Source organism: Bactrocera oleae, chromosome 2, assembly GCF_042242935.1.
Source record: "Bactrocera oleae isolate idBacOlea1 chromosome 2, idBacOlea1, whole genome shotgun sequence".
In the NCBI taxonomy this organism is placed as follows: domain Eukaryota; kingdom Metazoa; phylum Arthropoda; class Insecta; order Diptera; family Tephritidae; genus Bactrocera; species Bactrocera oleae.
In genome coordinates, this window is record NC_091536.1 from 84,587,633 (window position 1) to 84,615,114 (window position 27,482).

The 27,482-nt window shown below is 36.5% G+C and overlaps 1 protein-coding gene across 1 annotated transcript; it reads right to left on the reverse strand.

Moving 5' to 3' along the window:
• Positions 1–21: 21 nt before the first annotated feature.
• On the reverse strand, positions 22–13,846 carry LOC118681407 (uncharacterized). Its single transcript, XM_070109314.1, has 9 exons — positions 13,437–13,846; positions 11,266–11,340; positions 10,916–11,128; positions 7,484–7,575; positions 6,677–6,800; positions 5,124–5,230; positions 3,823–4,007; positions 818–987; positions 22–443 (listed from the first exon to the last, which is right to left on the reverse strand). Exons 1-9 carry the CDS (start codon positions 13,681–13,683, stop codon positions 22–24), a joined length of 1,635 nt encoding a protein of 544 aa, XP_069965415.1. The 5' UTR covers positions 13,684–13,846.
• Positions 13,847–27,482: the final 13,636 nt, after the last annotated feature.

Below are 27,482 nucleotides of genomic sequence, written 5' to 3' on the forward strand. Positions count from 1 at the left end.
GCTGGAATCAGATAGTTCTTATTAAATATTTTCATTGCCCACACCGTCACTCACCATATCCTTCAGCGCTTTGATTCTGCCCTCTAGAAAATATATCCAACCATGCACAATATCCTCTAGTATTTCTAGCGAGTATGTTGGTATCAAATCTAATTTCTTTACATCTACTGGTATCTTCACTTTCGACTCTTCAAATTCAACATCCTCTTGTCCCGGCGCAGCATAGCTGGTGGGTAAATCAAATGCGCGCATACTATGCTTCGTTGTCCACTCCACTTCACCTTCAAACTCGCTCAGCTCTTTAAGTAGATTTTGCTGGTATGGCGGTAGCTTCTCCACTGTACTTTCCTCCTCGAGGCGCTGGCGTTCGATCGCCTCGTTCGTCTCACGCAATAATTGTTCCCAGCGTTCGGCAATCGTCAATTTGGGTTTTTCGGGTTCCTCTGGTAATTAAAAGCGTATAATTGAAATGAGTTAAGTCCCGCAGGATTGCTGTGCGAGTGAGTTGGAGGTGGTTGCCAGATTGGTGTGCCGATAACGACGGACTACTGACGCTCGTAACCACTACCACCAACACATCAAACGCATATTAAACAACCCAAATCAGGGTGTGCTGACAGCGACGATGATAGCTTGACTTGTTGACACTGTGACCTTAGGGACTGAGCGCGGCTAAAATGTTACGCGCAGACGTCCCTTAGTGTTGCTGCCGCGCTCAAATGCCAGTTAACGGTACTACTTGATATTACCGCTTTAATTAGTTACCGCAACTCTGAAGCCACCACCTACTTGTTTTTTGTTTTTATTTTACACCTACCTATTGTTTCGGAGGACGACGATGAGCCAACCCCGTCGGTCTTCCCAGCCACCTCCTCCTCCTCCTCCTCCTCTTCATCTTCATCATCAGCCGCGTCGCCTTGGCCATCTTCAGTCTTTCTATGAGCTTTCCCTTTAGATAAGGACACCTTTTTTAGCTTCTCCATTTTTCTGGGCGGCGGGTTGTTGTTATTTTTTTGTTGTTTTTTAGATTTTCGCGTTGAGATTTCATGAAACAATTCAATAATAATTATGTATTGTAGAAACAGTCAAGCGGCCAAAAAGGTTTAAAGTCACCACAGAAAAGCGGATTTGCTACATTGGCTTACAAAGCGAACACAGGAGCAAAGTAAATAAGAGAAATTTACCAGCGTGAGCAAAAAATCATCGGAAGGGATGAAAAGCAAAATGGCAAGTGAAGAATTTGTTTAATGAAACAATACGAAATGAAAATGAAGTTGAAGTAATGAAAAGCTACAGATAAGCAAAAGGCAACAAAATGCTACAACAATCGTCCGTTTGACCACGCCGCTGCAGTGTTGTGAACGGAAGTTGGAGGAAAAATGCAATCAACATTTTTTTCCAATGTATGATAAAAGGCAGAAAGAACTCTGTTGTTTTTTTAGTGGGCGGAAGGTAAGGGGGTGTAACGTGCATTTTTTGGTTCGTGAATTTCAAGCACGAATTTTCAATGCACATTTTCTGTGTCTGACTTCAGTGAAAATGCGAATGAAATGGTAAATATATTCTGAATTATAAATCGTTCAAAATAATTACTGAAAAGAAGTGATAAATATTAAGAAAGGCTTATTTATGGATTTTCTTCCGAATTTTTAAAATTAGTTCTATTTTGAAACCTAGCAGAAAAATCTTTGAGCAATACCGTATAAATACTAGTATAGCTCCATCCGTTTACTCTTCATGTATTTCTTGGACCGAATTGTAATGTCAGCTTTAATTACGATACTAAATATTGGATTTGCAAATCACGAACCGAAGCCTCATTAAAGTTTTTCGCGTAAATAACTTTAAACTCTGGTGAACATATACATATATATAAATGATCAGCGTGACGAGCTGAGTACTAGTCCTTCAGTTTTTGAGATATTGATCTGAAATTTTGGACACTTTATTTTGTCCCCATAAAGCTGCTCATTTAATCTAACATCAGTTGTTCCCAACTGAAAAAAAATTTTTTTATACCTTTTTATGCTAGAAGAACTGCACCTGTGAAAAGTATTTTAATTCCGGTACAGCTGAATTTAACGGTTTTTCTTGTTTTTCAATAGAAACATATTAATCTATTAAATTGTATAACAGATTTATTACAGACTTTTTTCTGACAACTAAAGATACATTTCCGTCTTATTCCAAGGCTTACACAATTGTCACTCCTTGTTCTCCAATTTAAACTTGCTATTAAGATTTACATATAATTGGTTCTTTAAAATCAGCTATAAATTTGGTAGAGGTTCTAGTTTATTGTTTACTATTGGACAATTATGGATACTTGATAAAAAAATTTGCCAGAAGCTTGGTTGGAACCTGGAACGAAGCCGAGTCTGGAGTTACAGAAACTCAATATAGTGGATTTTAAGGTATTTCCTATAAAAATGTCTTCAACCTTAAAGGTGGAGTCAAACGAGTTGTATTAGGTGTTCCTAATGAGACTCATTTAAGGAACTCGCTCTTTTGAGACACTAGACCCTAGTGTATTATGTTTGTCAAAGTACTGGTATTTAAAGAACTTATTACAGTTATTATTACAACTGTTTCATAGTTATTTTATTTACTTGTAAATGTCTTCGCACAATATAAGCTGGTTATTATAATACTAAAGAAAAGTATGTATAAACCCACCAAGATTTCACCATGAACAAGAAGAACACGCTTCAAATATTTGAGCTCTTAAATTCATACTCACAAAAAGCTCTGTCATAATTAAAAAAAAAACATCAGCATGACTTCTCATGCATTTAAACACTTAAAGTCAACAAATTATTAATCTGCTTCAACAATCAACAAAACAGCAAGTATGAACACCGTTACAAATGTAACCAGTTAAGGGCTAAAGGTGTGGGGTAGCGGAAAAAATACGATTAAAAATACAGAATAAAGGGAAATCCTTATCGGATGCTCTGTAATTTATGTGCGAAAAGGGTAAATGTAAAATACCAATGGATTTCAGAAAGGAAATAAACAAACTGGAAAACTGGCGAGCGAACGTCGTCTGAGCGGGCACGGCGTGTGACTACCGATTGAGGGAGTGTAAGCATCTGCTGCGCAGAAACACACAATGCTCGACTCTGATAAAAACCAAACGACTCAGAACACATAAATAAACTAACAAGAAAGCGTAGCAACAAAAACAATATTGAAATGAAAAGGATGTAGCTAATAAAAAAGACAATAAAAACGTTAACTTCGATTGTACCGAAGCTATAATACCATTCACAAATACAAAATAATCCTTACAAGAACTTTGATTGGTCAGTTTGTATGGCAGCTACACATATGCTATAATGACGCGATTAAACAATTTCTTCGGAGATTGCACCGTTGCCTTGTACAATAACCCACGCGAAATTTCGTGAAAATATCTCCGCGAATGTTAAATTTTTTCATAGAAGCAGTAGATTCCGATTGTTCAGTTTTTATGGTAGCTATATGTTATAGTTGTTCGATATCGGCCGTTCCGAGAAATGAGCAGCTTCTTGGTGAGAAAAGGACGAGTGCAAAATTTCTGATCGATATCTTAAAAATTGAGGGACTAGTTCGCATATACTATACAGAGAGACGGACGGACGATCATTTATATATATATATGTACTTTATAGTTTATCTGACGTTTTCTGTTGGGTGTTGCGAACATCGTGGCAAACTTAATGCACTCTGCTCAGGGTATAATAAGCAGTGGGCTGTAAGCAAGCAGGAGGCAATCAACGCGACCAACACAAAAGCTTTCGACTACCATCTCTACTGTGTTCGCTGCTAATACATACATACTTTTTCTGTTTAAGTGCGCGCAAACGAAATTCCGAGGGCTTTGACAACTCCAGCAAACCCGGTCCTGTCTCTTTGACTTCACCCGAGCCGGCACCGGGACCCGCGCATATATTCTCATCGGCATTCGTTTGCTTGTCGTCGAATTTCGGTTCGCGAAATTGAAATTGAATAGCTTTGCGGCCAACCTGCAAGCAACAACGACAACAAAACAAAAATAAGTGCTCAGTGTGAAGTACAAAAGGAGTGCGGTGATTGGCAAATATTTGTGTGTGTATAGGCGTAGAAAGGTTGCATGGGTCGTATACGGCGCGACCGCAGCTTACAATATTTTAATTTCTAATTGATTTGCTTCGATAATTTTGCGACGAGTTGACTTCTCACCGTCTACTATGGCGGGCAATTTGAGTAGAATTTTAATTTATTTTCCAACGAAGCGCGAAAGCCCAATAATGGCGACGCAAAAGCTCACGCAGCGTGTCAGCACTAAGACGCTTTGAAGGCAGGCGGCAGGCGATGAAGGCATCGACTAGTGAGGCTTAACAAAGGTTCGTTGCCCAACGAAAAGTCTAATAACCGCACGGGATTGGCGCAATGACGGCACAACTTTCTATTTCCCTACGCAAAGCCAATATGCCACATTAATGGGCAACTCGCAAAGAGAAAAATTCAATACGCTAATAAAAGACCGAGCGATTGAGCGACCCTTGGCGCGGTCTTGCGGAAAATCGCGCCGGAATAGAGTACAATTTGATAGATGGCTGTGTTACTATGGAATTAATTACAATTCGCCACTTCATTACGTTTCGAAATAATCGAGCTGAGCGGTGGTAAGCACAGCTTTGATTAATTGAAAACTGAATGTACTGTGCAGCAAATGCCAGCGATTGAGTGAATGCAAAATGGCGAATAGTAAATGGTAAGCTGCGTTAAGCAGCGCACGGTGAGCGTTGTGCGGCAAACCATGACTGGCTTCTCAGCACCTTTTGGTGGGGAGCGGAGTAATGCTGGAAATTAAAATTGCATAGATTAATTTTAGTAGTTCGTCAATACTTTGTTCCATTATTTTTTATTCTATTTACAGCAACGATTCGTTACCTTACTTTCTTTCGAACACTGATGCTCTTAGCCGCTTTGTCCGGTCTCCATATCAGCATTCTATTTCACTGATTGCTTTGCGCTTTATTCTCAATTCGAGCATTTTCGATTATCTCTCGACAATTTGCAACAATTCATCATTGCATTGTTCATTTGCTATGTACATATGTGCATTCTGTATGCCAATCAATTATAACGGAACTTACCAAATTCAAATCACTCTGCAACGATTGAATCACAACACCATTTATGGTGCCAACAATAAAGTATTTTGGCATCTCAGCAAAGCATTCAGCGCGATTGTAGAAACTACCTGTGAATGAGAGAAAAGTTGTTGAAGGTCAACAACGATGAGTATTAATAAAATATGAATGCTAACATATGAGCGTTAGAATTCGTGATAAACGGAAAGCAATAGCTGATTGATGTGGTTTATATGTTTATTAATATTTATAACACGTGCTTTATAGACCACATGTAATAAGCTAAATATATTTTTACATAAATAACTCCGGTTTACAACATACAAGTATATGTATGTAGGTTAAAATTTATAGCTTTGACCTTGGTGCTTTCGGATTTGATTTGAAAGCTCTGTTAGTGCTTATGCTTACAGTGACTTTAAACTTCAACATAATGATTGTAACAGTTAAATTAATCCAGATAAATATAAGGTTATGTGAACATAATGAAGAGAATAATTTACTTCCCGATGTCTGTTTGCACGTCCATCTCTATATATCCGCCCGTCAATCTGCTCATGCTAGCGATAACTCGACAAAAAACTAGCATATGAAACTTAGTGCACGTATCTCTGCTGCTAAGGTATTTATTATATATATTATTGATGGTATGAGACCATTGACTCGTGCTCTAAATATCGTTAACCAAAATATTATCTGTGAAGATATCTCAATAAAATGAAAACATTTACAAATTCCAATTTTTTCTTTTCTAGTTCCAAAAATGGAATATGAGGACTTCAGTGATTTGGCTATACAGATCTTCACAAGAAACTTAGCCTGATTCTACTGCATCGCTAGTTTTACCTTCCATTACCCTTAACTTGACCTTGCGTCATCCCTTGCTAGACTTCGACTGACCCTTAGCTTTGCTGTGTAACTTCTGTGATCCCTAACTTGATCTCGCTTTACCACTCTTTTACATTAATAGGTTCGCCACGAAGTTTGCAACTCCCATAAGGAAACGTTGGATACCCTCATAGTACATAAATAAATGGTAAACGTGACAAGCTGAGTTTACGATTTAGATGATTTTGCCTTATCCGTCTGTATCTCTGTTCAACAGTTTTTGAAATATCGATTTGAAATTGTGCACACGTTCGTTTCTATCCAAAAAGCTGCTCATTTACAGGATCCGCCTACTATATCACACCACTTTCTCTAGGTTAAAGCTGCAATACAAACTACTTGATCAAAATCAACTCCTTGCATAGAAAATTTTTTATTTGACAATATATCTTAATGAAATTTTGTCGAAGTCAATCCTGCAATCTCCAGACAAATTGTTCAGGTTGAACCACTATAGCTTATAGCTTCCATTCAAAGTGACCGTGACTAGTAAGAACTAGCAAAACCTTTTCTGCTGTATGCAAACCGTTCGCCGGCTACGCTTTCAGATTCATGTATTGTACATAGTTGCTATAAGAAATGCAACTATGAAAGGTATTAAAGCTTCGTTATTAGCTATGTTTATTTTTTTTTTTGTTTTAGAAAATTCGTTGTATGATTTTACTTACGTATGCCGTATGGGTCTTTACGTAGTATATATACGTATCTAATATTCGGATCAAGATTGCTGGCATCAACATCCCCGAAGTGGCAATGAACTCGTGGTGTTTTTACGTATTCTTGAACAATTTTCTGTAAAAAAAAAAAAAAAAATTATTCTAATTGAAAAATGATAAAAGAATAAACTGTATTGGATTTCAAAAATAACGATATTTATAACGAGGTTAAGCAGATGCAATTCCTTTGCTCAAATGCACTTAAAATAAAACTGTACGTACTTATATTTCATCATAAAATTTCGAAGAGTTATAAACACAATAGCCGAAGATATATTTATATTTAATTCAATTAAGTTTTCTTGATACTTCGATTATGCGATTATTAAAAACAAACAGAACTCTCAGCTATACACATTCAACTACCAGATTAACCTTGAATTTCTTGAAGTAAGCAAATCTCAATGTCAGTTCTTCAACACCACTGAACATTTTTAGAGATTTTAAACCAACACCATTCGATATCGAGCTTAGAGTTGCAAATGATTTGCGCAAATTTGCCAAACTTCATGAGAAACTCCAACAAAAACTTTTGAAATTCTCTAAAAGTTTGCATGAAGATGCAAAAAGAAGCAGTGAACTTGCATTGGATTGCCAAAGTTAAACACTATGGTATCGAATTTGCAAGCAAAAGAATCGAAAATCAACTCAGAAGAGCTGATTAACAGTTTGAAGGTAATGCACAAATACTAACCTGGTGCCAGCACATACACAAAAACACACAAGCATTACATAAAGCACACAGACACACCCACTCACCTTCACTTCGACGTACTTTACAATTGGCTTCTGCGTTGTTCTTCTGCGTGTGGTGCGCCTCTTCTTCTTGCCACCTTTTTTGCTAGCGGTTTCTGTGTTTTTAATTTTTTGAGCACATCAAATCCGTTCATGTGATGGACAGGACGCCCAGATGGATTTGAAAAAATTAGAAAAACGTAAAGTTATTAATTTATGCACTTACACACCACATAAAAGACAATCGAGCCGACCGAAGCCAAAGGAATTGTACAGAAAGTAGAAAAAATTGTATGCGGAAAGAGAGAAAATATTTGCTAGTGTAAATGCATATGTGCATGTGTGTGTGGCAGCTGCAAGTAGCTTTGGGCGGCTCGAGCGTGCATAGTGTGTACTTTGGTCACTACTATTGTAGTTTCGAATTAAGTGAATGCTGTGCAAATGGCTTTGTTGCAAGTTTTGTGTGGCAAGTACATACTGAGTTACAGCAGTTGGCTGGCGCTGTGAAGCCACTTTAAATGAAAATGAACAGGAATATGAAAATCAAAAAGGCTTCCGAAATGGAAAAAGTTGAAATGGAAAAATTGCCAAATGGCAAACTAAACAAAAGAACTAGGGTAGTCTAAGTACGAGCGCGACCAACACAATATATATTTACAAAAACAATATATCTTAACAATCTGATCAAATTTGACCCAGACTGGTTTTTATAAACGACGCGTGCAAACCGAATCGATAAACAATTTTTTTACTAGTTCGGAACAATTCTTTTTTATGTGCATGTGAATTTTGACCTCCAAAAGCTGAAAGCTTGTCTAACGTTTTTTATATATTGCGTCAATGGACTCATGGCGTAGCGGATTTTTCAGTTTCGAAAAGGAGCCAAATTTAGCGAATGTGGTGAAAAAAATTGTATATCAATTAAAAATGCCCTGTCCGGGTCAGTTTTGATCATGTGTATATAATCCTTTTTATTTCTATTTTTTAATATTTTTTATAATATTTAATCTTACAAAACATCCCTCTTGCTGTTTGTTTTTGTTGTTAGCCAACTTTAAAATGGTCGAAGGAGTTTTTCAAAGATTCTTTTGATCGACCTCAACACCCTCAACGTATCGAAGATTATGTTACGTACAACATGCTTTTTACAGTCTTAATAGTCTAGGGATCTTTATTTTGAGCTCTTTACTTTATTTTGAGTTTTTAAATCCACCACAGAAGAGAAGGTAGCTAAAACAGGAGGGTATCTTAAACATACGTGTAACTCTTTCTTCATAATTTGCGAATCGGTGAACCAAAGTGTAATACCCTTGAGCCCCACACAACGCTCGGGTATAAAAATATATGTAGAGAGGGAGACTAAAAGTTGATGAAAGTTGATTGAATGCAATATGAAAACATTGTCGTGACAGCGCATTAGGCAGGTAGGCGGAAGAAGAAGCATTCAATATTAACAGAAATTAAAATCAACTCAATCATGCTGCATAATCGGCAACGCTTGCTAGACTTCGGTGAAAAGATGAGAGCGGATGTGTGATTACCATTTAGATAGACGTCGCGAGAATTTAGGCAGCACAATGTTTCGGAGAGTATACCATACGAGTATATGTGTGTGTGTGTGTGCGTGTGAGTTTCGTAAATTCGTGAAGATTCTGACAATTGTGACGTTCACGCGTACTGACGCTGTAAGGCGAAATAATCATCACTTTAGCTAGCGAAGTTCTCGAACACGCGCACACACTACAGACATTCAAAAAGTTGCATCCTTCTACGGCGGTGGCGGCGGAATGCCACAACTTTGGCAAGCAATGTTAGTAATTTACAACGTTGCAAGTTTGAATTTGCTGCATAAACTACTTTTGACTGCTGAGCTACGATATTCGCCTTCGACTTCACATACACATTCGCCTCGCCGTCAAGGCCAAGCCGCAAATCGAAAGGCTGCGCTATTTTTGGCAGCACTCCCGGTGGATTGTACGAGGTGTTGCGCTACGAAATTTGCAGTGCTTTTACATTTGAGCCGCACGCGGATGCTGCAAGGTAACAACCCTACGCCAAGGCGCACTTAGCGGCAATTAGTTGTGGCAAGAATGCGCTGCCACATAGCGGTAACATCAAGATTAACTAACAGCAATGTCCATTTCATTTTCGCCAACCACAAATTGGATGCAACCGCTCTCTGCTACGTCGCACGCTGCATCACACCGCACGACATTGTGCAGGGTAGCAAGGACAAAGTACGCAATAATTCAGCGAATCAAAGTCATAAGAAAGGCAAAAGTGTATAAACCAGGGAGAAAAAGCGTGTGCGATAAGATTTGAAAATGCAAAACTCACAGGGAAACAAAAGTGCGAAAATAGTGAAAATTACAAAGTAAAAAGAAGAAGAGTTATGCAAAGATGAATAGTTAAGAATCAGCGCTGCAAAGTTTTCTCATAATTACCATCGTCATCTTCATCATCGCTGGCTGTTTGTTACGGTGGAAAGGAGGGAGAAATTATATTTTTGTTATGAAAATTCAAGCTTGTTTCCAGTATTGTAATTTTATGTGTATAATTATTGTATTTCGTATAGTATTTGATCGTATATGTTTGAAGAAAATATTACGAATAGAACTTAAAGTTTTTTCTAAGCTCTGTACTATATAAAATTAAACAATTAAGTGATTATATCTACTTGCATGTCAGTATAACGCCTTCTAGTATATATTTGTTTTTTTTTTGAGAAGGCATTTTATTTAATAATCAAAAAAAAAAAAACATATAATTTAATGTAATAATCGTATTGGATTCCTTTGATCCTGTAGCCGATCTCCAGAAGGACCTCGGAAAAAAGTAACAGGCGATGAGAACAATTTTTCTGCTTAAAATTATCTTAAATCCGAAAACCATGAAAAAAAGTTCCTAAAAAGCTTGTGACTTGCGCAAAGTGACTTAATAAATCGAAAATATTATCAAAAATCTTATTATTTTCAATAAATATGTGGTAAATATGTCTAAGAAGTTAATTGAAAAATTTCATGTCGTTTCGTTTCGGTGAAATTTTTCTCAACGACTCTGAAAACGTCGTTTCGAGAAAAACGCCTTTAAATTTTTGGGAGCAGATTATACTCGTACTCGTAAAATTCTCATAAATACGCTTGCATATCCAAAATAATTTGAAGGAGCATAGTCCAAAATATATAAACTATTGTACTATCCGATTTTTGAAAATCACTAGTGGATATAACCACTTAAAGTTTCTAAGTGTTTCATTCTCGATCTGGAATATGGCTTCTACAATTAGAAGCCTCAAACGTAAAAATAAATTTTCAATTATAATTACTGCAAAGCATCCACAAAAATATTTGTGCATATGTATTAAAATTTAAATATGTATTGTAATAAATTTTTTTTTGTATAAATATCCGAGAGTATATGCTTATAAATTTTTCAATTGAAACGATATTTTTCTACCTGTTCTGACTGAGCTCACAGCACTTTGGACGCCTTCATCGGGGCTTTCGCCATCATATTCTGTCGTATGACCCTCTGTTGTTGTAGTTGGCGCCATGCTTGTGCCACCGTCGGTATCGGTGATGCCACCAGTCTCGCCGGGTGATTCTTCATCCGTGGTTGGTTGCGCTGCTGCAGCTGTCGATTTAGCAGCAGCAGGTTTACCTTTGCCTCCTTTCAACAAGTGTTGTATAGTAAAAGATGTGCATATAAATGTGAGTATACCCTTATTGAATTTAAACTTATAATTTGTATAATTATTTTTCTATTTGTATTAATACAATTTATTATTATCGTATATGGTAACTCACCTTTGGGTGCCGGTTTGCTTTTCTTTTTGCCTCCCTTTTCTGGTTTTGACACTCTTGGCGGTGGCGGCTCAATTACTAGCGAAACAAAATTGTGTACCATATAAGTAAATTAGTGGTTAATATAATATATTAAAAAAAAAAATTAACTAATACAACAATTTACTTTGTAAACAAGGATTAATAATAATGCACCATAACCTATCCTACCTTCACAAAAATCTTTGTGTATTTTTGTTACTCCAGAAACTCAGGTTTATTTATAAATTATGTTGTTTTGCATTAAAAACTCTTCAGTAACAAGCAGTTCTTTACTCTTAAAAATGCGCCCAATCGCCTAATAGATAAATTTTTGGTATGAGTGACAAGTTACTTTCCAAAATAGGTTAGACGATTCCGTTATTTATCCTCAAAACTTAGCACGTCTATACAATTGTTTTGATAGTCGATATAAAATTTAATTGTAGTGTTCTCATGCATTTTCGTATTAACTACCAGTAAACAACTTTATATTAATTTTTTATAATATGTAGAGTAAAATTAGAATAATGAGAGCAGCGAAGTGGTTAATCTAGCACACCTAATAACGCAGTTAAGAGAAATATACGAAAATTTAAAATGTAATATTTACCCCACAGTGTTTAAACATCTGCGCTCAGCGGAGTTTACTACTAGCGAACATTTTGTGTTTTCTCATATTTATCAAAGTTCCCAAATATAATTAGAAATTAATTTAACATAACAATTATTTGGGGACTTGCTAAATACGTATATAAATACAAATATATACAGATTAATATACCAGCAAGTGGCCCTTTGATGAACAGTTATAGTCAACAAAATAACCACAACAAAGTGTATATAAACAGCTTAGCACTGCCGAGCGACAAAAACAACCGGTAGCTGTAATTGTTGCACCGGCGGAATTGCGTCTTCCAAAAAGCATACACACACGCACATGCATATAAATAACTTTAATGTAACGGCGATGTGTTGCTAAGCTGTTTTAATGCCTCCCTTAACTGCCACGAAACGTGTTGCCTATCGCCCCGCTAGCACGACGCTGTCGAACACTAAGCAACAACAACAACCCACTTTCTTGGCACGAAGATTTTACTGCAGTTGCATGTTTATGCAGCACATTGTTGCACGTGCAAATAACACTTGTAAATAATTGGAGTTGCTGTTTTCACAAAGCTGCCTGTGTGAAACTCTAGTAAGTTTGCCCTGTTGTGGCATGTTGCAAATGTTCTACGCGCGCCACGCTGGCGCAACTGGGCCAAGACAATTGTCAGCGGTGGCACCTGCAGTGTTGGCATTAATGTGGTGCGCCTGCTTGCCACTACCAGATGCTGGCAGCCATCCAATTGTTGTTGCTTGTATTTGTTGACGGCAGCAGTCTATCGTCATCTTTGACGTCCAAGCATCGAGTCTCCTGTCTTCAAACTGCTTAACTGTCAATCATACTTAGCTGTGCCCCTCCCGGTGCGCTCTACTTCCTTAGGGCGCATGCTTATGTGTCTATCCTGCTTTACTGCGCTATTTGAGTTTTACAACACAGCCTCGCAAATATTGCCTTGCAACTGCATGGCCATGTCGCATTAGGTGGCACATACATACAAATGTATGTACAATAGAATGGGGGAGTGTGAGCAAATGCAAATTGCGTGTTTGGTCAGTGTTGAGCTTCATCAGCGTAAATCCCTCAACAGGCGTTCACATTGGACACCTTCAGGTGTAGCCCTAACGGGAAATGTCTATTTCAGCGAGTGCTAAATGTAGCGACGCACGACCATTGCTGCTGACCACCATTCTTGCAACACTAATATACATACATTTATGTGTGTATGTTATATGCGAACGAAGGAAGCCGAACATGCTGGAGCTACGGCTCAAAGCTTCTGTTGCGGTCGTAGCATACTATCTGCTTGTACAGCACTTGCATATGTTGCCGGCAAGAAATTCATAGGGGTAACTAAGACGATACAGAACAAAACTCAGAACCACTACAATAACTTAAGACTCAGGGTGGCGTCGGAACTACAACAAACTTTGCATTAGTGGCTCGGGTGGCACATATGGGCTCTACACCCACAATAGACTACGATTGCCGAGGCACACAGTAATTCGTAGTTATAGTTAATCTCTCCTTCGCATGATTTCATTACACTCACCCTCTTCCAGCACGGTAATATCCTTCTCGACCATCTTGTCATAGTAGGTGCGCCACACCGTCAGCAACACCAATTTTATGTCGGAGTTTCTCAAGCATTTGTCGTTCAGAAAGTGTGTGAACTCTTCTACGTGATTATCCATCAATGCATTCACACTTTCGGGATCGTAGACGCCTACCATATTGCTGATGATGTAACGTAACCACAGCAGCCGGTTATCCAGTTCCACAGCCATGTGTGATTCCATGGTTGGTAGATTATTGTTGCAATATTGCGGGTGTTGTTAATACCGTTGGCAGTTGTTATTGTTGTTGTGGTCTGCTTTAACACAAATCGAATTGGAATCCTCAGATCAGCTCTGATTGCAGATGACAAATGTGTTGCAAGTTGTTGCAGCTGAAAATGGAAAGCAGAATTGTATTCGTTGTTGTTTTCGGTGTAAGTAACAATCGGTGCGATTCGTAGAACATGCAAATCAAAATGTAAATCAAACTGAAAATCTATCGATTGTCACATGCCACATTGGCAGGTAACGCAAATCGAACAGAAACAGAGAGAAAGTAGGGTTGAATAAAAAACAGTAGGTTTTCGTTTAATATTTCGTTAAGTTGTTGATGCGTTGTTATATGCGTGTCTATTTTAAATTTAATATCAGCACCAAAAAATTGTAATGAAACGAAAAACGCGACACTCTCTTTCAAATCCTTATTATTATTTTGTATTTTGACAAACTCTGCAGAGTGACGTGTCTAACAAACATTTGGTATAAGTACCAAGGTATACTTAATTAAAGAATGAACAGCAAACGGTTATGGCAATTTAATTTACATATTTTAACACGCTACTTTTTATCGAATTCAACAGGCTAGCTTTGAGATCTGAGTTCAAGCAGTGCCGAATCGAAGATGACTAATACCTTGTTAAAAAAATATTGAGTACATACATATGTACATATATACCATAAATTGCTGAATTTCTTGAAAATATCTCGTTAAATTTAGATAATTTCCATACAATTGTAATATTTTATAGGTTTTCCGACGTTTCCTTCTGGGTTTTACAAATTTCGTGACAAACTTAAGGAGGGAAACCAGTTTAGGAGGCCGAAATTTGAGTGTTTTTTGTGAATTTTTTTTAACTGAGAAAGAATATTTAGAATTCGTTTAAACTTACTAACCTGCAAGTTATTCCTATTTTGAACTACACTTTTAAATTTTTCGAAGCCATTTCCGCCGGAAGTGGTGGAGTTAAAGGGTGGTGTCCTTTGACGATCGCCATCATCTCTGGCCAAAAGAGTTGGAAATTAAATGTTTTGGAGGTGTTTGTACAAAATGTTATGTTTTTATATACTTTTTTTCACCTTTCTTACATAAAAAAATATATTTTACTTAAGAATACCATTCCAAAGTTTGGTTCATATTTTTTGGACTTGAATAAGGAATATTCACACAAATTTTCATATCGATTCGTCAATAACTTTTCGAGCTAGGATTCCCGAAAATTGGAAAAAAGTCGTTTCGAGAAAAACGCATTTGAAGAAAAATGCGCTTCGGCACTGAATCGACCGGTGTTCACCGTAGTGCTTATGTCATCGGAGCTGATAGGAATTTCGTTTTGAAATATAATAATAAAAAAAAATCGATTATTTTGAATAATCTAAATTGGTTTCCCCCCTTAATATACTTACCCTGTTCAGGGTATAAAAATGGTGGACATATTTGACTTCTGAGTTATCATTAGTATAGGCAAAAACCTTTCTGAAAAATAAGTTGTGCCCTTATTTGCAACTCACTTTTAATCTTCACTTACCAAATCGAAAATACAATGCTCTTCTCATTTGGAAGAATATCTGTACACTCAAAAAATTAAGGTATGTTTTCATATACGTACATACATGTATGCATATACTTTTTTGACTATATGTTGAAATATAAAATGAGCAAAATTCGAAACTTTGATTATCGTGTTCTTCGCAGTCAATATCGCTCGCATTTACTATAATCCAAAGGTCTTTTTGCATTGCAGTGATATCGAAGTAGGAACGTGCTCTCTACCACAGGGATTGGATAAAAAAATTGAATATGCGTTCAAACTTAGAAAATATTTGAGGGGAAAATCATGGTATTGGAAGAGTGATAAGGAAATTTAAATGCAACAGCAGTTGCTGGAAGGTGCTACGTGTATTGACAAGTCAATAAAGCAAACACGCAAACACGCTAACAAATTTTGAAATTTTTAAATATTTGGAATTCGGACAATCATGCTGATTATAACATTGTAGTTCGAGAGAATACAGAAAATAAAGAAAAAATTAGTTAAGTTCTTCTAGAAGATATTTTTTTATGATTAATGTATATTTATTGTACGTGTATTATGAAAAAAGGGGAATCGAGCTGGGAATGTTAAATCATGATCTGTAAACAAAGCTCCTTATTATACTCTCGCAACTTGTTGCTACAGAGTATAATAGTTTTGTACACCTAACGGTTGTTTGCATCATCTAAAACTAATCGGGTTATGTATATATAAATGATCAGGATGAAGAGACGAGTTGAAATCCGGGTGACTGTCTGTCCGTCCATCTGTCCGTCTGTCCGTCTCTCTGTCTGTCCGTCCGTCTGTGCAAGCTGTAGTTAGGTTAGGTTAGGTTAGCGGGTCGATCCTAAGAAGGATCACACTTGGACAGCTTAAACGCCGGTCCGTTGTGGTACCCAAAACTCCTATAAGCTGTAACTTGAGTAAAAATTGAGATATCTTTATGAAACTTCGTACACATGTTTCTTGGTACCGTAAGACGGTTGGTATTGTAGAAGGGCGTAATCGGACCACTGCCACGCCCACAAAACGCCATTAATCAAAAACAAATAATTTGCCATAACTAAGCCCCGCAATAAGATACAACACTGTTATTTGGTACACAGGATCACATTAGGGAGGGCCATCTGTGGGTTAATTTTTTTTTAAAGTGGGTGGGGTCCCGCCCCCTAATAGGTTTAATGTGCATATCTCTTAAACCGCCAAAGCTATAATAACAAAATTCACTGGAAGCGAAATATTTCCCATATAACACCATTTTAAATTTCATCTGATTCCTTCACTTTCCACTATGCAAATCAATTATTATATCGAGGTAAAACTTTGCGTGAATAATACGTTTGAAGTATGCCACCTTGTGACCAAAAATTGTCTAAATCGAATCAAAACTGTTCAAGCCCCTGTGGACCCCAGTGTCTATCGTTGACCTTCTACCGAAAATATCGGTCAATCCACAAAGAAATCTCAAACGAGTATACCATTTGACTTTGCCAGAGTATAAAATGTTCGGTTACATCCTAACTTAGCCTTTCCTTACTTGTTTTTCTTATACAATGAAAATAAGAGAAAATTTAATACGCAATGCGACGCATGATGTTAAGTTATATATTCAGTACCTATTGTTCTCGATCGATAATTACTTAAAACCCCGATTAAGCGTTCGTTAAGCCCGATATATGTGAGTAATAAGATAGCGGCAGTTTTTTGATAGATTGTCCGTACTCATTGCTTTAACTAGCTATTAGTAAGAAGTTTTTTCTTCCATAAATTCTAAATGCTTACAATAAAATTATCTCCTAGATTTCAACAATTTATCTTTAAAATTGCTTTGAGTAGGCTTATTGTTTTGGTGAAAATTGAGAATCTGAAATATGCTTGCTTTGTAACTCGCAGAAAGAAAGAAAGTGTATATTGATCGTTAACGTGATAGTGTCGATGCAGGCTGTCCGTTAGGAATAAAGTGCTTGCATGGAAAGTTTTTTTATTTGACGAGGTACCTTTACAAAATTTAACACAAATTATTGTTTAAGCCAACAATATAATAGCTGCAAAAATGGATTAGATCGGACCACTGTAACTCTCATAAAATTTTTTTGATCAAAATCAAGTTATTCTATGTAACCTTGTGTATTTGTGAAGGGTATTATAGTTTCGGCGTCACCACAAATAAAATAATATCTCTCATTAATTCCCCGATATTTGAACTGTTACACAATAATTGTCCTTTCCTATTTTAACTTCAAAAATGTTGGCTTAATTTTTTCACATGAACATGAATGTTAGAAAACTTTTCATCAACTGACGATTTGAATGTGACTTTTTGTCGCACTTCACATCAGGGTTTACAAGCTTTGATGCCACATCACCCGCACTTTTTTGTCGCATGCTATATTTTTATGGCACTTATGTTTGTTTATTGTATTTTTTGTTTATATTTTTAAGTTTTCGTTTTTCACAATTCATTTTGTTTACTTGCGTATTGTCAGCTCGTTTTGCTTTTATTTTTCAATTTTTATTTTTATTTGTTTTTCTTGATTTTTGTTGATTTTGTATTCTACATCAATGCTTTTTCGATTTGTTTGTTTTTATGAATTTGAATTTTCTGCTTGCCTATGCGCCACAGTGTGTGCCGAATTGTGGAATATTTTCTGTATGTTTTTTTCTATTTTAGAAAATTATTACTTACGTTATTGTTGTCGGCATATTTTTTTTTTTTTGTCGCCTGCTGTTGTGTTTACAAGCACTACAACCAAGCAACCGAAAGCAGGTTTTTGTGGTGGGGGTAAATCTACTGAGCCGCTTTGACTCGCACGATTGATTGAGGCAGGCATATTGGATGTTGGCATTGCGGCAGAAACAATGGCAAAAGCAAATGGAAGCCAAATAATAAATTTGTTTAACACGTTACCAAAGCGATTTCCAATCACCCGAGTAACCAGAGTAGAATGTGTTTACAGCACTTTGTTTGGTGTTGGGTGCTCTCTATGTGCATTGTTTTCGTTTGAAGAAACTTGTCATATTTGTATGTGCATATGTAGGTATTTATATTTACATGCATTTGGCATATTCTTCTGGTGATTGAGAAAAACTTTATAAAAGTTTGAACCAATTCATCGCCTTTTAAAGGCTTGAAATGGTAAACTAAATACAAGTGAATTCAAGAAGGTATAATAACACTTCTGGTAATTTCTTAGTTGATAGCATTACGGTTTATGTATGCGGATGAGGCCTATACCTGTTTAGTTTCATTAAAATATATTTGCAATATTTAGCATTCAAACGACAAAGCACTGTTCTGAGCCGTTTGATTCAGGCACCGCAACTCTTTGCATTGCTGGTCCTGGTAGTGATTCAAACCAATGCAAAATACCTTCTGTTACCGTACAATATTTTTAAACTGGTAAGCATTTCGCCCTAAATATACCGGGACAACGTTAAAAATATTACCGGATGCCTCTTAAAGAAACATCTTCGAGGAGAACGATATAGGAGCATCCCAATACTTCCTTATTGGCTATATGCCTTTGCGAGACCATGGCAGAAGTACCTCGGATCTCACTTTTTACGACATTCAGGTGAACTAGCGGGAATATAAATACAATAAAACGCGTAAGCACATTTATAATGGGTTTAAGGGGTTTTCGGCTATACAAAGAACTGTACATAGCAGTTCAGTTCTTAAAGAAAGTGCTTAGCCATAATTTATATAAGAATAATTTTAAATAAAATATTGTCGAGTTCAATATATTTTACATTAAATGCACAAAATGTGGCAGAAAATAGCGTTGTTGTTAGTTAAAGTGGTTGTTTACGACACATTAAGATGCTCCCTTCTGCAATAAATCTAAAAAGCACTTGCTGCATACAGTGGTAGCATCCTGCCTCATTATTTTGCTTGTAGCACCAGCTTTCCTTACCACTTCGCCTCGCCCGACACGTGCACACTGCAACAGTCAAGAAGGTATTGTCGTAATTCTATATAAGTTGTTGCATTGTGGCGTTTAGAGTGTTGCGCATAGCGTGCAACAAGTACAATCACATATATGAATATAATTGCACATATAGCTATTATATATATATATATATATACATATATATGAGTGGGTAAATAAGTGCGCATGTAACTTGCTGCCGAGTTCTGCCAGCTGCAACATGTAGCACAAACTAATGGCCTGGCACATTAGTAGCTCTTTGGATGGCTGGCTGCTTGGCTTGAATGCCACAACAAAGAGCACGCCATCAGCAAAAAAACTAGGAACATCTGCAACTACAATTGTGCCACCGTCAAGTGCCGCCATGCATTCAAACACAAACAATCAGCAATGTAGCAACCACAAGGTGTAGCAAGAGCACGGCCATTGTTTTGTATTTACATGCAACTGGGCGGCAGTTAACATTCCAAGGTGAAATTGTAGTTCGTCTTGTAATGCTGCTGTGTGGCAGCGTTGAAGGAAGATGTTCGTGTGACACACATACTACAAGTATATATAATGTAGCATGCTATAAATACAAATGGAATATACACAGTATATAAGTATGAGCAAATGTGTGGGCGTAACAATGTTGTGCTACACAAGAAAGTGGGCCGTTGCTCATGGGTAATTTTAGAGGGCGTGTCTGTGTATAAATTGCACGCCATTGCATGTTGCTTGAACGGTCTGGATCGTGAGGGCTGTTGCACCTTGCTGGGAAACAAGAGCCAACATTTAAACAGGTGAGAGCGTTCATGAAAAGATTTTGATTTTAAGGGAACTGTGTTAAGGCAAAGGCTACAAACGCTAAGCTGTTGGAAATATCCCGTAGCAATTCCAAAAACATACATTGTGGACAGTTTGGTTAATATTATATATCATGGCTCCGCTATAATCTTATTGTTGTCAAACTCCTTTGAAACGGCTTGACCGATTTTGATGAAATTTGGTGTGTTTATCGGGTAGGTCTGAGAATCGGCCAATATCTATTTTGCACATCAAAACATTTTTTATTTTATAAATTCTTTTTTTTTTTAATGTTTTTGCATTGAAAAATACATATAATTTTAAATGTTCGCCCTTATACGATTAATCGCGATTTCTATATTACTCTATTCCATCCACAGATCAACAAGATGGCAATCGAATATAATAATTGTAATATATGGTACTTTAATTTTCATGTATAGCTCTATCAACCAATCATTATTCACGCCAGGTGTCTTACATTGTCACTTCTCAACGAGCAAACATCAATGATTGGAACTAGAACGTAGCCGTCTTCTTTTTTCTCAGTCTCTATATAGTTTTCATTCATTTTTTTTTTATTCGTGTCTTGATAGTAGCAGTGACCTTTAATACGTATCACTTTAATTAAGTTAAATTAATGAAGAGCACGACGAGCAGAATAATGTCCGTCTGTATATACTCGTAGGAGTCCCTCAGTTTTTGAGAAATCAATGTACACATTCTATTCTCTCCAAGAAGCTGTTCATTAGTTGAAACCGTCGATATCGAACCACTATAGTATATAGCTGTGATATAAGCTTTATATAGAAACCTTTTTCATTTGATAAAATATCTTCACGAAATTGGGCATAGATTATTGCCCTAGGCAACGCTACTGCAATACAAATTAACCGATCAAAATTAAGACAAAGATCGTCATAAAATATCTTCTTTCGCGATTAAATAACCTTAAGGATAAAGGCCTAAAGGTATTTTATAACGTCGTGGCTAGAAAGAACTAGAAAAACATTCTTCGTTGGATGTGAGCCGTTGGCCGGTTAAGTTTTTAGATGTAGTTATATATACATATATTTGCTATAAGAAATGCACCTGTGAAAGGTATTACAGCTTTGGTGCAGACGCAGTTAATGTTGTTTTTTGGCTTTGTTTTATTTATTTTTTGTTATAAAGCTATTTTAAATAAAGCTTTCTGCATACTCATATTGCAAAAAGTTATTCCATTTGTATGCCATGTATACAAAATTACAAAGATTATCTATATAAATTGCAAACACTTTTTCCTATATATATTGTACTTATATATATTTCGTGATTTGGCAACTCTAGTACTACAATCGGGCCACTCACAACTTCGTATCGTAAAGTTTGATATTTTTGTTGTTGGTTTGATATACGAGCGCTATTTGTAATGTTTACACTAACCTAAAATATTCATCTGGGAATGGAATTAAGTTGTGAATATTTTCACGCGATTATTTTCTACGGCTTTCGACGTGGATTAACTCAGCAACAATGCGTCGATTAGCTTAATTAAATTTTTGGCTATGTAACTTAATCGAGGGCCAGTGTTTATGTATGTTATCGAGTTTTTCTTATAGTAGATTGATAAACGTTTGTAAAACGGCGGAAGCGGCGGTTGAAGCGTTCATAACGCATGTTTTGGAGCTACCTCAATCAGAGTGGCAAAAGTGCTTCGACAATTGCTTCAAACACTTGCAAAAAGTGTATAGATCTTAATGGAGAATATTTTCAAAAACAATAAAGCGATTTTCGATGATTAATATTGGTTTTTGTTTCTATATAAATTTTTTTAGCGTTCATGACTAAACAATTCACTTAATTTTTATTTGCACACAATCAATATCAATGTATCCAGAGCTCTTGACAATGATGCCATTAAAAAGAGAATACCGACTAAAAACCAACAATATCGGCCGGCAATCGTGTTGCACATTTATTTCAATTAGCATCGAACAACGCGTTGACTTTACAAACGTTTATCAATCTACTATAAGAAAAACTCGATTTCCGATTGTACAACACACCAACACTCAAACCGCTCGTGAATACCATGCATGCAGTGACGCGAAGTGCCAATCGACATTAGATGCCACGTCAAGCTGCCATTCATTGCAGTTGGGATGTGCGTGTTGCAAGGAGCACATCGCTACCAACCCACATACACACAAATACTCACACACACAAGAAATGCCTTTGCAAATTGTTTGCGTTTCTCCATTATTGTGTACACATGTATGCGTGCCGCATGCCACGGAGTCGCTCGCTGTAAATGCATCGAAATGTAACGTGTGTTAACGTCCGTGGCACGACCATTGGAATGGTGCATTCAGCAAATAGCTTGATAACTACGCGGGCGCATATAAATTTCAATATCGAATTAGCTGCCAGCACACACACACACATATATATGCGCAAACGGCTGGTGGATTAAGTCTGAAATGGTTGAGGCAAATAGCTGGCGCGTTGAGTGGCAGCAATGCGACAAACATTTGTGGCAATAGAAATCACAAAGACAAACAGACAGCTCAAGACAAGCAACACTTTCAACATATACACCTACACACCCACAAAGAAACACACACACATGCATTAGCATTACTCAGATTACCAATATTACCAAATGGCACGGAAGCAGTCAGCTTGGCAACGGTAGCTACAGCTGTCGATTGCTATGCCACTGCCGTAGCTAACGCCATTGCTATTTGTAGCATGCCACACGCATTAGACTACACTAAAACCGACAGCTAACAACAATAATAAAAACAACCGCAGGCAAGAAATATTTATGAGTTTTGCCGGTGCGACTCTGCATGTAGCTTGGGTGCGTGCGGATTTGTTGTTGTAGTTGTTGCGTGTGCGTATGCGTATGCAAGTGACCTAGCGTCTGTGTGTGTATGTGTTTGTTTGCACTTGTGACGGGTGAGACTACTAGATCTACTGGTAACTGAGAGTGTGGCAAGTATCTGCAATGCGGCCTGTGTGGCGAAACTCCGAACGTACTGACTACATTAATTGCCGATTAAATCAACCGCAAAAGCGATGAATAATAAACAGCCGCAGGAAATCCAGCAAAAATTATGTTTACTTACAATTCCATCAAATCTCGAGTAGCACAAATGATGATGATGATGATTTCAAAAGGGCGAAAAGCTCGCACTTCTTAGTTGTCATCTTGAGCCTATTTGCAAAGAGACTATATTAAAAGACGACCAACTAAGGGTTTGTGATGCAAGGAGTTATTGCTTGTATGCCATTATTATAAAAAAACGAAGCGATTTGTGGATACCGATTATAACCGGAGCTAAAACTGAGTTAAGATTTATCCATATATCGATAACACTATAGTTTCTGGGCAAACTATCACTTTATCGCAGATCATTTTATACTCAGTTAAGCTAACGTAAATATACAAGAGTCATATACTTTTAGGAGCTCACATTTTATACTATTGCAATCTGTTATGCAGGGCTTAATAGATTTATTGATTTAGTGGTAATTTTCGACAACTAAAGCTAATTGAGATATAGATATAGGCTCTCTCCGAAACACTTTTTACATGAAACAATGTAAAAGTGGGTGAAATCGCGCCAAACTTTCGAGCTTGCGTCTAACATTATATCAAAAATTTCGGTAAATTTTCAAGGCGTCTTAAGAAAATTATGTGAGTATGCTTTTCATTTAATAGTGTAGTCTGGTAACTAAAAAGATTTATCCAATCGATATAATATATTTTAAACGTACGCATTTATTTTCGAAATACTGTAGTTCGGTATCGATGCTCATCTACTTTCATATCATACTTAAATATTTGCACGTTTTTGATTCTTACGTATTACGAAAATTAGGTATATAGTATGTATTTCGCTATACCTGAACGTAATCCTTCTTTACTTATATGAAATGATATTTATATTTAATCTGTTGTTATGTTGTAGATTACCATTTACTTGGGTGTCCAGACAGGCTCGCTAAGATATCTTTTTAAAAAAATTGTTTAACCGCAGGCAAATATATGGATGATGTGGAAATGAATGAGATTACTACCAATTTATTGGACAACATTAACTTGAGCACCAATCAAAAGTAGATAAAATGGTGGCGTTTTAAAAAAAGTTGACTTTTACCCATCATTTTGGCAATTTTTGCTGGTCATTGTCGATTTTTGTTCAGATTAATAAAATGGTAGCTAATTGTATGTAGAACTATACACAGATCATGAAGGAAAAATGTGTTAGTGATCGGATCACTTGTCTCACAGTAATCACTCAAATAAATTTGAAAAATGCGGTTTCGAAAAAAAATGCGTTTAAAGTTAAACTATTGACTATTGATGGCTAAACTTTAAAGGCTTGTAACTCAAAAACTCTTTGAGATGTCGATTTAAAATTTTAGTATGTTATTGTTAAAGATATAACTTATGAAATATAAAAAAAGATATATTCTTTAAAAGTTGCAAATGAGGAGATTAATGACTTTACGGTCTTAAGGGTTAAAATTAGTGCTTCTTTGCTCTCAGCTTGCCATATTCTTTCAATTATAAACACGTTTACTTAACCAAATTAGCGCAAAGTTTAAACAGCATTATTTAATTATGTATCTTCAAAATGTCATAACCGACATAAACTATTACTTCCCATCTATACAGCTCTTAGAATATACTAAACTGTTTTGAAAGTAAGCCTAGCTAGGCTTTGCTATAAATACAAGTTAAAGTTTTCTCAAAGGTCATAATTTGGCCCACGTGCATACATATAAACTTGCTCTTCGAATATTTAGATATGCAGACATACAAGTATGCATACTCAAATATACTCCTACAACTACTTTGGCTCAAATATAAATAAGGTCATCGTAACCATACAAATCATAACCATATTTCTAGTACTCACTTTGCACACACGTTCTTGCCACACACTCCTCATACATGTTAACATATAATATGTTTGTATATATAATATATACATAAGCACCTTCGAGTCGATTTTCTTGTAAACTGTTGCTTCGTCACTGTTTGTTTGCTATAAATCGTTCGTGTTTGTTGATTTTACAAACATTTTTAATCACTTCCAAAGTTGTTGATAGGTGGAGTCATTCATTCAAACTTAGGCATATATGTATGTACATACATATGTGTGTTCATAAGGACTTCAGACTATTGGCATATGCACCCTGTAGGAATAAATGGAAGTGAAGCAAATATTCGATATACCTGTATGTACGGTGACTTGTGGTCTATTTAGCACTCCTCTCTCTCACACAGACTCAGATAAGCTCAGCGCTCCGATGAATTCTATGAAATTGTTAAGCACCATTGAGGCAAGATCTTCCCTATGTATTATTATAATGATATAATAATGTGATAACTAGCTCTTATAAGTAATTCAAATACTCTATCATAGAGCGATATATCTAGATACCAAAGAGGAACTGATTTTATTGTAGAAAATTTAATTTTAAACTTGAAAAAGAGTTGCCAAAGAATTTGATTATTGTAATTTATTTAGAAGGAAGTAGAGATGGGTCATCTTGATATTGGAAAAGTCTGTATATATTTTCTATTGACATGTTGTTTTCTGAGATATTTTCCGATATTTTCTTTCCACTGACGTAGAGCATCACAGATCATAGATCAGTGTAGTAACATCAAGATTTATTGGATCTTGAAAAAATATTCGCATCAGGGTACAATATCAGCAATCCCTGTTCGCTGTGAGATTGTTGATATTGTATCCTGCTGCGAGTATTTCTAGCTTAGCTTCTACATGCACATAAATGCTTGCACACAAATAGCCGTCAATAAACTGATCCTGAGCACCAGCATAAGTTAGTGAATTCTTAAGCATTCGTTTGTGGGCGTTTTATGAAAATATATAACAGAGTAAAACCACACATATTCATATACATAGAATTTACATAAGCCAAATTGAGTATGTGAGTGCGTTTGTCGCTCTCTTCGCTTGATTGAGGGCAAACAGTATTAGAAGTCTCTTCAATTTAATTAGTTTGTGTTAGCAGCGTTGAAAGTACTCTCCCATAAGTACACAAGTATGACTATTTAAAGACAATTTCGAGCATTAGAACGTACGTGAATGTCTATCCAATGACACGTATGTGTGTGTTTTGCCAGACATATATGCTTTTGGCGATGGTTATGCCTACGAGATAATGCAAATGGGGCGTAAGTATGGTTGACTAAGTGGATAGGCTGTTGAAATTTAATCTGTAATTTTAAGCTGCGTAATTAGAAAATCAAAATTTATTGGTTGGCTGCTATTATGCTAACTAAGTTGTTATTCCAGAATGCAAATATGAATTGATTTCAATTTACTTCCGGTATGTAATAATGTGGAGTAAGATTTTTGAAAATATTTTAGAATTTGTGAAATTGCAGTGGTTTTGACAGAAAATTTGATTTTTCTGCAATTTTTTTTGTAAAAGTGGCTTATTGAAGATACCAGTTAAACCACTGGGCAAGTTTAAACAAAATATGATACATGCAGTTGCATGACCTGCTATTTAATTCATAGCGTCAACTAATGAAGTATGCTAGCCTCAATATATAGAAATTTCATATCTAAATCAGAATATCAAAAGCGAAATCGGTCGATATTACTCCTCATTCCCATATAAAATAGAATATATATTAAGCTCCGCTTATACTTGTTTGTGACATTTTGCGAAATAAAATTTCAGTATGGTAAAACTAACTCCTGGAATATCAAATATATCTCTCCTTAACCATAGCACAATAATTTGTCGACTACTAAAAAAGTTTCTGGAATTAACTGCTCAATTAAGTAATTCTCTTAAATGCGCTTACAAAGTTCTTAATATTGTTTGAATACAGGACACGGCTACATTCCGCTGCAAGTTCAAACGCCAATAGTTTTTCACCATTTTTCAAATCAATCTCGCTTTAGTAGCATGCAAACGCGATATCTTCAACGTAATGGTGTTGCAACAACATTTGCGCCTCATCTAACACTTACAAAGCGCGTCAAAACGTTACGCACCAATGCCAATTATGGTGGCGCGACTCGGCTGCGATTTATTGCTGTTGCAAGTCTGAGGGTATATAAATCTCACTTGAGCAGAAATGCAGCGGAAGCACATGAACTTGTCAACTTAGCGCAGCAGCGTCTGCGGCAATGCACGCGCATAATTAGGCAAATTTATATGTGCACGCGGGTGTGTGTGTGTGTGTGTCTATGCCTTTGTGCTTTGGCAGCCACATATGGTGGCATTGTTTGGCCCAGCTGGCGCTGTTGCTGCTGAACGTCGATACAATGCGGATTAATTTTTGCTCAATGGAAGTCAAAAGCATTGAAATGCTACTTGCCGTACGCTAAATGCCACATGCTGCATTCACGTTTCATACACATACAAATGTATGTATGTGTGTATGTGCGTGTGTGAACACTTATATAAGCACAATTGGCACTTTGTAGGCGAATGCACTGTTTGCACATAATCACCAAAAGCTGTGGCA

Excerpts from the sequence above, each read along its gene's own strand:
- LOC118681407 (XM_070109314.1), bottom strand. The coding sequence starts at position 13,683 with ATGGAATCACACATGGCTGTGGAACTGGATAACCGGCTGCTGTGGTTA. Across the intron at positions 11,341-13,436 it reads TATTACCGTGCTGGAAGAGG|TAATTGAGCCGCCACCGCCA; the intron begins GTGAGTGTAATG and ends TTGTTTCGCTAG. Across the intron at positions 444-817 it reads GTCGTCCTCCGAAACAATAG|AGGAACCCGAAAAACCCAAA; the intron begins GTAGGTGTAAAA and ends TTTAATTACCAG.